General features: G+C 40.5%; 1 protein-coding gene across 6 annotated transcripts in view; it reads left to right on the top strand.

Annotated features, from left to right (window-relative positions):
- dnc (phosphodiesterase dunce) overlaps positions 1–13,284 on the top strand; it is an 865,583-nt gene that overhangs the window by 240,982 nt on the left and 611,317 nt on the right. For 2 of the 6 annotated variants that reach the window (XM_083132882.1, XM_083132872.1), the window contains exon 1: positions 11,117–12,223. The exons of 2 other annotated variants lie outside the window; for them this stretch is intronic. In XM_083132882.1, coding sequence (XP_082989008.1) covers positions 11,385–12,223 — 839 coding nt within the window. In that variant the 5' untranslated portion in view covers positions 11,117–11,384. Of the gene's footprint in view, positions 1–11,115; positions 12,224–13,284 lie in introns of those variants that run through there. 2 more of the 6 variants (XM_083132866.1, XM_083132891.1) reach the window with 2 other exon arrangements.

Raw genomic sequence — 13,284 nt, 5'->3', positions numbered from 1 at the left:
TACACATTGCCTCTTCAAGATTTCGAGGAAGATAAGGTCCAAGTTTCTTTAAGTTTGTCCGGAAATACACACATTGCCTCTTCAAGATTTCGAGGAAGATAAGGCCTGAGTTTCTTTGAGTTTGTTCGGAACTATAGACATTGCCTCGTCAAGATTTCGAGGAAGATAAGGCCTGAGTTTCTTTGAGTTTGTTCGGAACTATACACATTGCCTTGTCAAGATTTCGAGGGAGATAAGATCCGAGAGTCTTTAAGTTTGTTGGGAACTATACACATTGTCGTTGACGAGTTGAAGGCATATTAGGAAATATTAAGTTAAGTACATTTGTATACTGGTACGAATTATCGTAGCTTTACGCGTCTCTCGAGACTAATCGCGGCGATGAGAATGAGCTGGAGCCGTTCCAGAAGCAAAGATGGGTAATAGACGGGTAATTGTTACACTTCAACAATTACCATCCATTCGACGTGATTGTCTTGCCCCTGAACACACGACGTTTAACATGAGATGGCAGCGACATATACCGCTGGTTGCCTAGCAACGGGAACCCGGATTGGGATGGAAGTCGTGACGTAACCAAGATATTAATTAAACAAGAAAGTTGGGCGGAAATTTGAATAAAGCAATGAATATGGTAACAGCAGAGGCTTGTAAAAACGTGGTAGTATTGCGGATAATGACAGCAGGGGAGAGTGTATCGCTACTGAAGTTAAATCCTTATTCCCAGTGGGTCTCTAGGGCGGCAGAATGTGTATTAAAATTTCAGACTAGTTTCTGTGATTGCAAAACGGTTGTCAGACATGGAAATATTATTTTCACTTTATTTACTTTATTTTTGTTTACTTTCCACAGTTTGTCAATAGATGACTCTGTCAATGTGTTGCTATTATTTGGCAAATTAACATTTTTTCTAAGAAAGACGGCAGTATATGATATCATGTGTTACTGGATTTAAAAGCAAACCCTTTCGTTCAAGCTTCAACGGATCTTCCTACTGTTTTCTTTTATCAAATACCTGCTTACACATCGGACGACGTCATTATAAAATCCCATGCATTAATTATATTATCTACATTCGTTTGTTATGTCATGCTCGACATTTATACACCGTAATTTTATAGAGGAAATAATATGATCATATTTTATACATCATATTAATTTATTTCGTGAAATAAAAGAAAATAGAAATGAATATATTATGCATTATACGTATTAAACAAAAATGTAACAATAAATAATACATTATATAAGTGAACATCTTTAGATGCGTACATCTTTAATTATGCTTACCATTTGCTTGAATGCATGCTTCAATTGGATGCTCACAGTCAGTGGCGTACGCAGAAGGGGGCTGATGGGGCTACAGCCCCCTCATAAAGTTTGAGAAAATCAACATTTTCAAATAAAAACAGCGGAGAATTCGGGAAAAACCAGAGTGGTAAGTTCAACCCACCACTTTAAAATTACCCCCGATTGCCATATGAGTGTGGAGAGGTTTTCATACACGAAATATCTTATTGTGTATGTCGCTTGCCTAGAAAGCAGCTATGCGTATTACAATTCCAGCCCCTCCTGTAACAAAATCCTGCGTAAACAGTGCTTCCAGTTGCGTGAGACGTCTGCTAGTGTGGTGGGAATGATTTGGAAATCGGTGCCTTTTCTTTGAGTTGGTCCAGGCTCTTAATTTTCTTAATGTACATGGGCCTTTACGTGTCCTTACAAGTAAAAATCCATGGGTGTTAGGTCTAGCGAACGTGCTGGCTAGTCAACAGGACAATAACGCCTATGTATCCTGACTTTTGCCTCACCGTGTTTCTCTCCGTTCATTTATTGTAATAGCTATTAGCAACAACTTGAAGAAAAGCTTCAAATAATATTTTATAAAAGCACATATTCATTTCGTCGCGGATATATCTTTCGCACGCACTGACTAGTTCACTGCATGCTATACCGAATGTTCATTCTTACGAATTGTTATCGCACTCCGCAATCTTTTAGAGCTGACTTATTTTCGAAGCAATCTACAGCATTATTTTATGCACAGCTTCGGCGCGAGTTTTATCGCCTGAAGTTGCACAGCTGACACCTCCCACTCGATTACGGCGCATGCGCAAAATGTCACGGCGCATTCTTCCTCACTGCTGGCTCTAATCTAGGATCGCTGACTAGCACTACGATTGAATCGACAGTTGTTACGATATGTAATGTTTTCTTTTAGAACCAGGATTTCAAATATTTTAATATGTTGTGTGCATGTCTATATATATATATATATATGAACTTCCATAAAGAGTTAGTCAATTCCGTCTTCTTATACAAATCTTTAATACTGTTAAGTGTTGGTAAATGTTTGAATTGTTAATGTCAACATTCTTTTGTTTGAAAAGTTGTTTCAGTGGAAGGTCACACATGCTGAATCTAGAATGTTGGTTGTGCATTAATAACGTTGCTACTATGATTTCTCGTAATGTTGATTATACGCAAGACTAACCGACGTATTAGTGTTAGTGGTAAAACGCAGGGTTGTTAAAGGTCCAGGAATTTTAAATTCAATTCCGGTCCAGGAGAGAAATCAGCAAGCTTAAATGGGTTCTGGACCGTAAAGAACTTTTTTTATCTATTTCAATTCGGTCTAGGAACTTTATTCCGGATGAATTTAAATACGGTCCGGGAACCCTTTTTTGCGTATCAATTTAAATGCGTTCCAGGATTTTTTTTTCCGGTTCAGTTTAAATAGGGTTCAAGTTCCGTATTGAAATGAAACAATACGCAACTTGAACTGAATTTAAATTGTGCGAGAAGAAGAGCTTCCGGTCCTGTTGCGTAACCCAATAGAACCCTTGTAAAACGCTCCCTGTCCTAGAGATTTTCATTAGATTATAACCTGTACTTTTTCCACTTGAAACTTTTCCAAAACTTTCCCCACCACACACCCCCTTTGCAGAAATTGGACTGTGCCCAACAGTGGCGTAACTTCAAAGCGAAGCCGAGTAACACAATTTCACAACAAAATAGCTACTGAGTAATGGATTTTGCAACCATGGCAAAAATTGCATCCGGAATGGCTGCTAATGCGAGTGCAATGATATAGGTGCATCCCCGCGAGAGAATAGCTGATAGGAGCCTGTGAAACAGGACCCACAATGCCATTCGTCCAATCACCATTATGCAGTTTGACAGATGGCCGGTATGGAAACAGAATTCGCCCGGAACCATGATAATGAATGTTGTTCACGTGGTCAGGAATTTGCTAATTGTTGTATGAGGGTAATTCCATAAGGTATCGGCATTTTTCTGTTCCGTTGGAAAAGTTGTCAGGGGCACATGACGGGGGAGTGGAAAATTGTAAAAATTCCCAAATGAATGCGGGAATTATCTGTCACGCATGGACACCATTCGAGCTGTGAAACCAGGCATATATTATGTACACACACACACACATATACACATAATATATTATGTGTGAGAGAGTGTGTTTCTGGAAAGAAAGGTGTCGGTATGACGTGCCATTGAGTACCGCCGAAAAAAGCACAATATCATATATGTTACAAATGGCGTTGTTAATGATATTACGTCGCGTTTCTGCTATTTTTGGTGGGTAATCGCAACGATGGACATGAATGGCGATAAGATGAAGTGGGTGAAGGGGCAATCAGGAACACACATGAACACGACACGAGACAGCCAGCGGGGGCAGATTATCTTGTTATTTTTAAACTCGTCCTCTCGCGACCACAATTACACATTCTCCACGTATCTTGCATTTTTTTTTAAAGATTGTGCTAAAGACAATTTTGTGGTAACTTTTTCGATAACAAGTGACAGCACCGTTGCCACGGCAACCGAGTGCAATGTTGCCAGATCTACTCGTAAATCTAATCAAGGTGGATGGATACAGGTTGGTCGGTTAGAGTACGCGTTGATAGAGGTGACGTCATGTTGGTTAGTGGAAGTGTGTTTAAGAAAGTAGGTGTAGAGTATTGCATTTGATTACCGTGAGAGCTTAGTTATATGTTCTTATTTCAAAAGAATCTATTCATCAGCAATGAACGGTAGTAATAGTCGACATATTAATACAAAACTCATGGTATTGTATTATGTATTTATTTTAATATTCCGAAAGGAGAAAAGAAAATACAACATGAAACGGAAAATATTTTGTAATTTCGTTTGAAGGAAAGGATGCTTTTGACTGTAGTTCTATTTTATAAGTATTCCAAAGTGTAGTTAATATAACAATATACAGGGTGTCTCAGAAATAGGTGGCAACTTTAGGAGCGTGTTCCTTACATGTTAACAATGAAAAGAGTTTATATGAACATAGGTCGGAAGCCAAACATTTTCGAGTTATAGGCTGTCATGACATGTGCTCACTGGAATTTGTCTATCTTCCACAGGTGGTTTCCTGTAGCACAACAAGATATTTGATGAGTGGTATATGGTGAGTGGGCCTTGTTGAGACCATGTACACCAATCAGGAACAAGCAGATATGCACTTTATGTATGGGTTGGCAAATTGCAATGCTGTAGAGGCCCGTCGTTTGTACCACGAAAGGTTCCCACACCGAAGATGCCCAGGAAAGTTAGGAGTTGTAGCACATTGCTGCAAAAACCATTGGCAGAACACGACACTTGCAGGGTAATCTGCTGGTGATAATGCCTGTACACGTTGCAGATGGTAGGGATACAACTGTTGTTCTCGCAATACTCTCCAGATATTGGAATGAGGAATATCCACTTGCATTGCTAACCTTCGTGTGCTGATTTCAGGAGTTGCAGTCACAATATCCAGAGTCTCCTCTTCTTGCACAGGAGTCGTACGTAGATCGAGGTTGTCCTCTTTCAAGAACAAGATGTGCAAAATTGTAAAAATTCACACAGGCGGCGATGGATACTCACAAATGTTTTTTCTATCTGGGCATCTTCGGTGTGGGTACCTTTCGTGGTACAAACGACGGGCCTCTGCAGCATTGCCATCTCCCAAACCATACATGAAGTGCATATCTGCTCGTTCCTGATTGGTGTACATGGTCTCAACAAGGTCCAGTCAGCATGTACCACTCATCAAATAGCTGGTTCTGTTACAGGAAACCACCTGTGGAAGATGGACAAATTCCAGTGAGCATATTTTATGACAGCCTATAACTCGGAAATCAAACATTTCCGAACCTATGTTCATATAAACTTCATTGTTTACATGTAAGGAACACACTCGTAAAGTTATGCCACCTATTTCTGAGACACCCTGTATTTCATGCTAAAATGTCATCCTTACAGAATCTATGTTAGTGATACGGCTGTGCATAGGAATTGGTACCTATGCTTTTTATCCCAGTCAGTAAAGGACAAGAAACGTCGAATGTCGGGAATAATGGAACGGTTCCACCTATCAAATTCCGTTTTTTTTTCAAATAGCGTAAACTTTCATAATATATCAATAAATCTATTTTTGAAAATTAAAAATAGTAGTTTTGTAGAAAAACTCACTATTTATAATATTTTTAGTGAATCACTGCGAGTTGAAAGTCTTAATAACTCTCAAACCAAACAATAGTATTTTATATTTTGTAAGGACGGAATTATTCCCGAAATGGCTGGACTATTTAGTACACCTTTAGTACCCCAATAAGGACCACACCTTATTGTCTCTCCCCCATTCGTCCGCCCGATGGTCGCTTCTTAAGCTCCAATTCGTTTCGAAACGTCAGTAGATTGATGTTTCATGTGGAAGTAACGTAGCAATCTTTTTTCTGGAACGGAAAACTCGTGTCAAATTATTTCGGCCTGTTTGGTCGGTGGGAGAGAGAGAAAAAATGACAAAGGCGAAATCTGGGGAAGGAAGTTTTCGGAGCTTGTTAGCGATACAGCTGGGAACTACCGGTTCTTCACGCGCTGCTGAATCCCGCCTACGTTCATCCAGCTGAACTTCTCTCCGACGAGACTAGATTAGGCTCGCAGGTGCGTGTGTGTGTGTGTGTGTGTGTGTGTGTGTGTGTGTGTGTGTGTGTGTGTGTGTGTGTGTGTGTGTGTGTGTGTGTGTGTGTTTGTGTGTGTGCGCGCGCGCAGGCTGTGGCTGACGTCATTAGTATTTTGACCCAATTTTCATTTGGAATCGGATCCCGCGCCGGTTTCGATTTACTGGACGTTTCAGCCAGCAAGCATCGGGCATTTTTCACCCGTCGGATGTTGTCCGCTCCTAGACTGCAACAGTAAGGTCAGCCGAACAAAGGATTCGACACGACGCGACGAGCCGCAACGCGACACGACACGACGCGGCAAGACAAAATCTGACAGCAGATTTCGCACAGACCTCTATATACAGACTGGAAACGATGCGCTTTTGTTCGAAGCCGCGCATCTTCGTTCGCGCATAGACAATGGTATAGAAATATGGCGGATCTGCACATTATAGCTTGTTATTGTTTTCATATCCATGAAAAAAATATTTGTTCTCACTTGTGGAATGGAATATGTAGAGTTAGTAAACTTAAAAATTGCAATCCTGGTTGGTGCAATCTTCAAAATAGTTGTTACAAGTGGAAATATGAAGGTATGCTTGGAGCCATGATAGTATCCTCCGGCTTTAAAATGTTTGGTTTCAAGTTGAACCATGTTTGAAGGCCTACATTTCCAGTCTGGTATATAGATGTCTATGAGATTTCGTTCATGCATGCAATAGGTCTAGGTGTGCCTTTTTATAATTTTGGAAGCGGGTGACGATGCAACAGAATCAATGTGTATGTAGAATTAATATAATAAGAGTGGAAAGGACAAGAGAGAAAGAGGAGAGAAGAAGGAAGACGAATGAAGGGAAAATAGCGTGAGATAAAGAGTCCAGCCACATTCCAGATGAAAGAAAATGTTTAGCCTTTCAGGTGAAAGTACAGTTGACAAGGGAAAGCCACCTGCTAGAATGTTCCAGAACAACTTTCTAATAGTCTGGAGGGGAGTAATTTTTGCTTATATACGTATATCGTCCTGTTTTGTACCTTGTTACATTTGTACTTGGTGCAGAGTCTGAAGAAGACCTCGCTAGACGGTTGAAACGTTACGATTAGTTTATGTTTTATAATATAATAAATGTCTGCCTTGGTCAGCATATTGAGTTTTGCATATCATGGAAACAAGGCTTAATGGTGTTACATTAATTAATCTTCTATTCAACCTTCAGACGGTATACATAAATTTCAAACAGATTTTTCACCGATATAGCTTGTAGGTCGTAACCTATTAGTAGGGCCATTGACTTTTCGTAAACGCTAAAACACCGAAAAATATTAATTGCTTCAAGAAAGTGGTTATGAATGTGCAGTGACATATTGTGAACAGTTTTCAAACATTCGAAGTCGTGAAATTACTCGAATTTTGCATAAAATGCGAATTGTAGCCATTTTCGCGAATTTCAACACATTTTGTGCTTTATCAAAGAAAAATACCGCGAAAATCCAATATACTTGTGTTTTAGGCTTAAACGTACAAAATATACCATATTTATGCATTATAACGCACACTTTTTCCAATATTTTATCCAGGAGGAAACTATAATGCGTGTTATGCATGGAATAATTCCGAAAGGCTGCATCAAACACATGTAAATGAATGCTTCCCACAATTTTTCTCCTTTATTCGGAACGTTTTGAATCTCCGAGCAAAGATGCGGGGTCCTGGCGGGAGATCGAGTACGGGAGATCGAGAACCGTAAAATCCGTATTTGTCGCGCGAGAAATAGTAAAAATTAACTCACTCAAGAATCAGTTCCAACGTATCAAACTCTAACTGGCGCATGCCATGTGACCTCCAGTTTATTTTAGAAGTTCAATAAATGTATAATTTTTAGTACATTTGGCAGAAAATGTGCTAAAATAAAAACGCGAATTTTGGGGAAAATAATACCGATTTTCGGAAAAAAATAAATAAATCAATGTCTATACCTATTAGCTAGATCGAAGTCTAAATCCCTAGTCATTTGATGATGCAGAGAATACACCTTACGACTTCTGGTTTTGAAGTACCTGCTAGGGTTTGCAGCAAAATCTGCTTCGAAGAGTAACGGCTAAGGTACTTCCCAGATATCCCTTGATACCAGCCTTACGAAACCAGGAGAGTTGACAGAAAGTTTCCCTTTTATACAGAATTTTTTTTACATTTCTCCAAGACGACGCCAGAGTTACAAGTCTTTTGTAATGTTTTTCCTTGTATTCTGCCAAAGTGAAAATTCTTTACATTAATTTTAGTAAGTTTAAGAAACCTTTACATGTATGATAATAACAATAAAATGTATTTAAGTATCTTTTTGATAGCTAAACGGAGTTGACCACAGATTACTTCAACACATAGATGATTCAGTTCTCGTTTACAAAGCGCTTAGTCGAACAGAGCGACACATACCACACGCTTTGGAATGAGGACAATTTGTTTCATTGTCCTTCGCTTTTCTGTCACTCTTATTGTTCTTAAATAATAATACAAAATATATGTATAAATTAAATGTAACATGTAATGATTATATCTGTCTGTTAGCTTGTACGAGATATTTCCAACATTATGGATTGTAATTATACGTTGAAATGCATAAAACCATGACGATATGTATCGCAAGACGAAGAAACATTGTTTCATTATTAATATCACTAAAATTACACGTTTAAAGGTAAATGTAAAATCAATAAGTCTCATGTCAGAGTTATCGATGAAAATACTAGAATTCCCACTAGGTGGCAGTTCAGTTCTCTATGTTTCCTGTTCAATGTATCCCACATAAGGGCTTCAAGTTACATACATTTCGCGTACTCAGTATTCATTTATTCAGTGAAAACTCATTTTAGAAGAGAAAATTCTGTTTGAATAGAATTTGTAATTGCGTAGAACAGTACAAAATGTAGGACATTTTTTTAGGGAACGGATTTTAAGGTGAAAAATTATGGTCTGGAAAGGGCAAAAAGGTTCAACTTATGAAATGTCTTTGTTCAGGTCTAAACCAGTTACATTAACATTATTTATTCAAGACTGTAGAAAAGAACATAATTAGTAATTAGTCATGTATAATTTATATTTTACCATTTTATAGCTCTCGTTATTCTCTACAAAATGAGACTATAGATTTCATGTAGCTCCTCAAGAAGAGTGAAAATAATTTATTTTACTGTCCATTTTTTTAACGCAACATGATAGAAATGGAAGGAAAAAGGTGCTAATCTCACGAAAAGGTGCAACAAAGTGTGTTCATTTTACTTGATTTTCTCTATCCACTCATAACCTTTGTTTTAAAAGTTGTTCAAAGACAAAAATGGCAATAGAAATAATTTTAATGAGTTTACATTTACTAGTATGATTTTTTACTGAGTTCTTTACTGCTTTCATTTGAAAAGTTTCATTTTCTCAAAATTTCGGGGGGGGGGGGGGCTCTAGCCTGAAACATCTCCGCCCCCTTGCATACGCCAGTGGTAGTACCTGAGATTCTTTAGTAGTGGGAATTTCTGTAAATATGACTGTGCGCGTAGCGTATCGAGAATGTTATTGGGATTGAACCCTAAAATATGGTGAACTACACTATTATCTTTGCAATTTTTACCGGAAAACAATCAACTTTTAAACTGCAATGTATGTCCGATGTCTTTTGAATGCATTGTAATCTTTACCGATTGTTGCACTTTCTGTATTTTATGTTCAACGCACTTAATTATACTTTAAAAAAAGTTCGTAAGAAAATCTGAACCGTACGCCTATGGCAACCCTGAAATCGATACTACCATAAATTTCCTCTGTCAGTTTAGGTTGAAGACTGTTAGTTGATAAGCTGAGAAGCTCTGAGTAATTTCACTGTTTCATTCTTTCTGATGGTTCGCCAGTTGCCCGTGCTTGCTATTATAAGACAATTGATAATGAGTCCACTTTGAATATTTTTTAAAGTATTAATTTTGTTGTGTCTTAGTAGGACGGTTGCTGACATAAACATTTCTCTACTCATACAAACAGATTATTGATTCTAATGTCGATTAATGTCCAAGCATTCATATTCCATAGATATCGTTGATATGATAAACATACTTCCATTTTAACTTCCAAAAATTAATCTGGTGTTGGAAACAAACCGTCCATAGACGCTTAAACGTTCAGAAATTAAACTAAATTTAGAAATAGGCCGACGATAAAGACATAAATATTCAAAAATTTAACCAGTCAGAAGAAAACTCGATACGCTGATATTCTCAAAAATTAAACTAAAGTTAGAAGAAAGCCGTCGATAATGGCTTAAATATTCAAAAATTAAGCTGGTGTTAGAAATAAACCGTCCATACAAGCTTAAACGTTCAAAAATTAAACTGGGGTTAGAAATAAACTGTCCATAGAAGCTTAAACGTTCAAAAATTAATCTGTTATTAGAAATAAACCGTCTATACAAGCTTAAACGTTCAAAAATTAAACTGGGGTTAGAAATAAACCGTCCGTAGAAGCTTAAACGTTCAAAAATTAAACTAATGTTAGAAATAAGCCGTAGATACAAGCTTGGATGTTTTGTACGACGGGAAAAGAAGCATCAAACTTTTAACTTTAGCAGGAATTTTTCAAAGCAAGTATCTACTCTCGTATTGGCTGGTCATTTTACCCACAGAGCTCTTAATTGCTTTTGTCGAGTTAGAGTTTTATGCAGCTTCCTGTACTTCTTCTGACACACATCATCGTCTAACGATGCTAATATTACACTCTGGTCATAATAGACAATTTCCTCCTCCCACCCACCTTTTTACTCTCAATCTCTCTCTCTCCGAGGAAACACTCAACGCGCACTGGATGCTGTACCGTAGCTCGTTCGGTACTCTTCGGGCAACATCGGCGCCTTCCCGACCCCAAGACCGCTCCGTGCCTCGCGCCGTTTCCCGGCCAGCGTCACAACCTTACCATGTTCCACGTACTCGCGGCTCACACGCACGCACCGCACGCGTCGCTTCACACAAGGATCGCCTATGCAACAGTATGCGCTGCCCGTCTCCGGTTGTGGCCAGGGGCGGTCGTGACGAGGGGGAAGACATCCTCACGGGGATCAAGGGGCGTAAGCGGAAGATAAAAGTGTCCCCGTAGCTGAAGAGAGAGAGAGAGAGGAGGAGAGGTGCATGCACCAATTTTATTGTGGTTGTGTTCTGTGTTCCTGTGTTAGTGGTTTCATTTTTTTTTCTGTTCGGAGCGCGCCATTGAGACGCGCTGATAAAGTGCTTGTGTCGTGGCAGCTAAACTTGGATCACTTCAGTGAGACTCGGTGCCAACATTAAAATTGGCCGCGTACAGGAGACGTGTTGTTCTTGTCTGCGAGTAGACCAGCTGCAGTCGTAAGCAGAGGGAAGCGGGTCCTCGGCAGACGTGTGGATAAGGTCCTGCACGTTTCAACAATGGAGGAGGAAAAGTCGGAGCAGTACAGTGGTCAGTACCATAAGCTGCAGTTCTTGACGCAGCAGCAGCTCCTGACGCAGCAACAGCAGCAAGTCGTGGAGCGTCGACAAGTCATGAAGTCCGCAAGCAGCAGCGCCACGACCAGCAGCTTCAGCAGCAATAAGATCTTCTCCCGTTCGACAATGGACAGCTTTAGCAGCAGCGGGAGCTGCGACATACCAGCAATAATTGAAGACACTTGCTCATCTACAACGGAAGCAGGGAGTAGCGTACGGCTCAGCAGTTTCGAGGAGAGTTCGGACCTCAAGAGTGAGTCCAGCAGCCACGTTCTTAGGTCGGCAAGCCAAGAGACAAAAGAGCGTCGACAATGGCTCGCCGCCGGAAAGGTAGAGCAGGCACGCTCCATGGAGAACCTAAAGCCTCAAAGACTGTCCACCTCGGGGTTCGAGATCGCGTCACGGCACAGCTCCGAGAGGGACATGAGGAAGGTCATCTCGGCCTCCGTGGAGACGAGGTCTTTGGAAAGCCTCGAGAAGGACTCCAAGACGCTGTTCCGCAGGAGGACGGCTTCGGGAGACGAGGAGGAGATGAGTGCCGAGAGGAAGCGGGGCATCTTCGCCGGGTTCGAGCCGAGAACCGCCGACAATCGGAGACCTCCTGTACCGATGCATCTCTCGCTGCCCGGCGAGAATCGAAGGCTGACCATCCTGTCGCCGCACAGCCCCCAGCCCGATTTCCACTTCACCACCACCATGTGTACCTTGAAGACCAGGAGGAAGAAGGCGATCGTACTGCCCAAGCTGATACTACCGAGGAGTGAAAGTGACGTCTTTTTAGAGTAAGTACTGCCACAAATTTAGAGCTTCTTCCCATCTCTTACTTCAGTGTATTTTTAGACTAAAGTACTGCTACACTTTTAGAGACTTTTCTCTATATCTTACTTCAAGACGTATTTTTAGAGTAAGTACTGCCACATTTTTAGAGCTTCTTGCCGATCTCTTACTTCAGGGCGTATTTTTAGAGTAAGTACTGCCACACGTTTAGAGCCGCGGTGGCTCAGTCGGTAACGCGTCTGACTACCATGCTCAAGGTCCCGGGTTCGATCCCCGGCCGGTTCAAATCCGGGAACTTTTCTAACGATGGAAGCGGCCCCGGCGCCCACCCAGCGTCGAATAACATGGGTACCTGGGGGAAACCCTGGGGGGTAAAGGCGGTCAGGGGCGTGATGCTGATCACATCACCCCCACTCACGACCGGATCAAGAAAGTGTGGGGCGTTACCCCCACACCCCCTATACGCCTTCATGGCGTGGTGCTAAGCACAGGGGAGCACTTTACCTTTTTTTTTTACCTTTACATTTACACGTTTAGAGCTTCTTCCCATCTCTTACCTCAGGGCGTATTTTTAGAGTAAGTACTGCCACACTTTTAGAGCTTTTTTCCCATCTCTTACTTCAAGACGTATTTTTAGAGTAAGTACTGTCACATTTTTAGAGCTTCTTGCCGATCTCTTACTTTAGGGCGTCTTTTTAGAGTAAGTACTGTCGCACTTTTAGAGCTTGTTCCCAATTGTTACTTGAAGGTGAAACTGTTGTATTGTACAGTGGGATCCACTAGTATTGCTCGGCAAATTTTCCATGACTATTTTTATCAATTTTTCTCTTACATCCTATGTGCTTTTAAGCGATGGATTTTTATGTATGCTGGTGCAGAAGTTGTCAACAGCTTGTTTTGAGTTTTCTTTTAATTCCTGAAGCTCTTATTGGGTCAAATAAAGTGCACGAACATGGTGATGGACAATTTGTACGGTAATACTCATGGATCCCACTGTACAGCTACGAACAGGAGTGAGTTCGAAGTCAGACGCAAAACAATGTACAAAAACAAAGCCACCACTACA

Source organism: Lepisma saccharinum, chromosome 1 (assembly GCF_977018435.1).
Source record: "Lepisma saccharinum chromosome 1, izLepSacc3.1, whole genome shotgun sequence".
Lineage (NCBI taxonomy): Eukaryota > Metazoa > Arthropoda > Insecta > Zygentoma > Lepismatidae > Lepisma > Lepisma saccharinum.
Note: the sequence above shows the minus strand (reverse complement) of the source record. Positions and strands in the feature narration are given on the sequence as shown.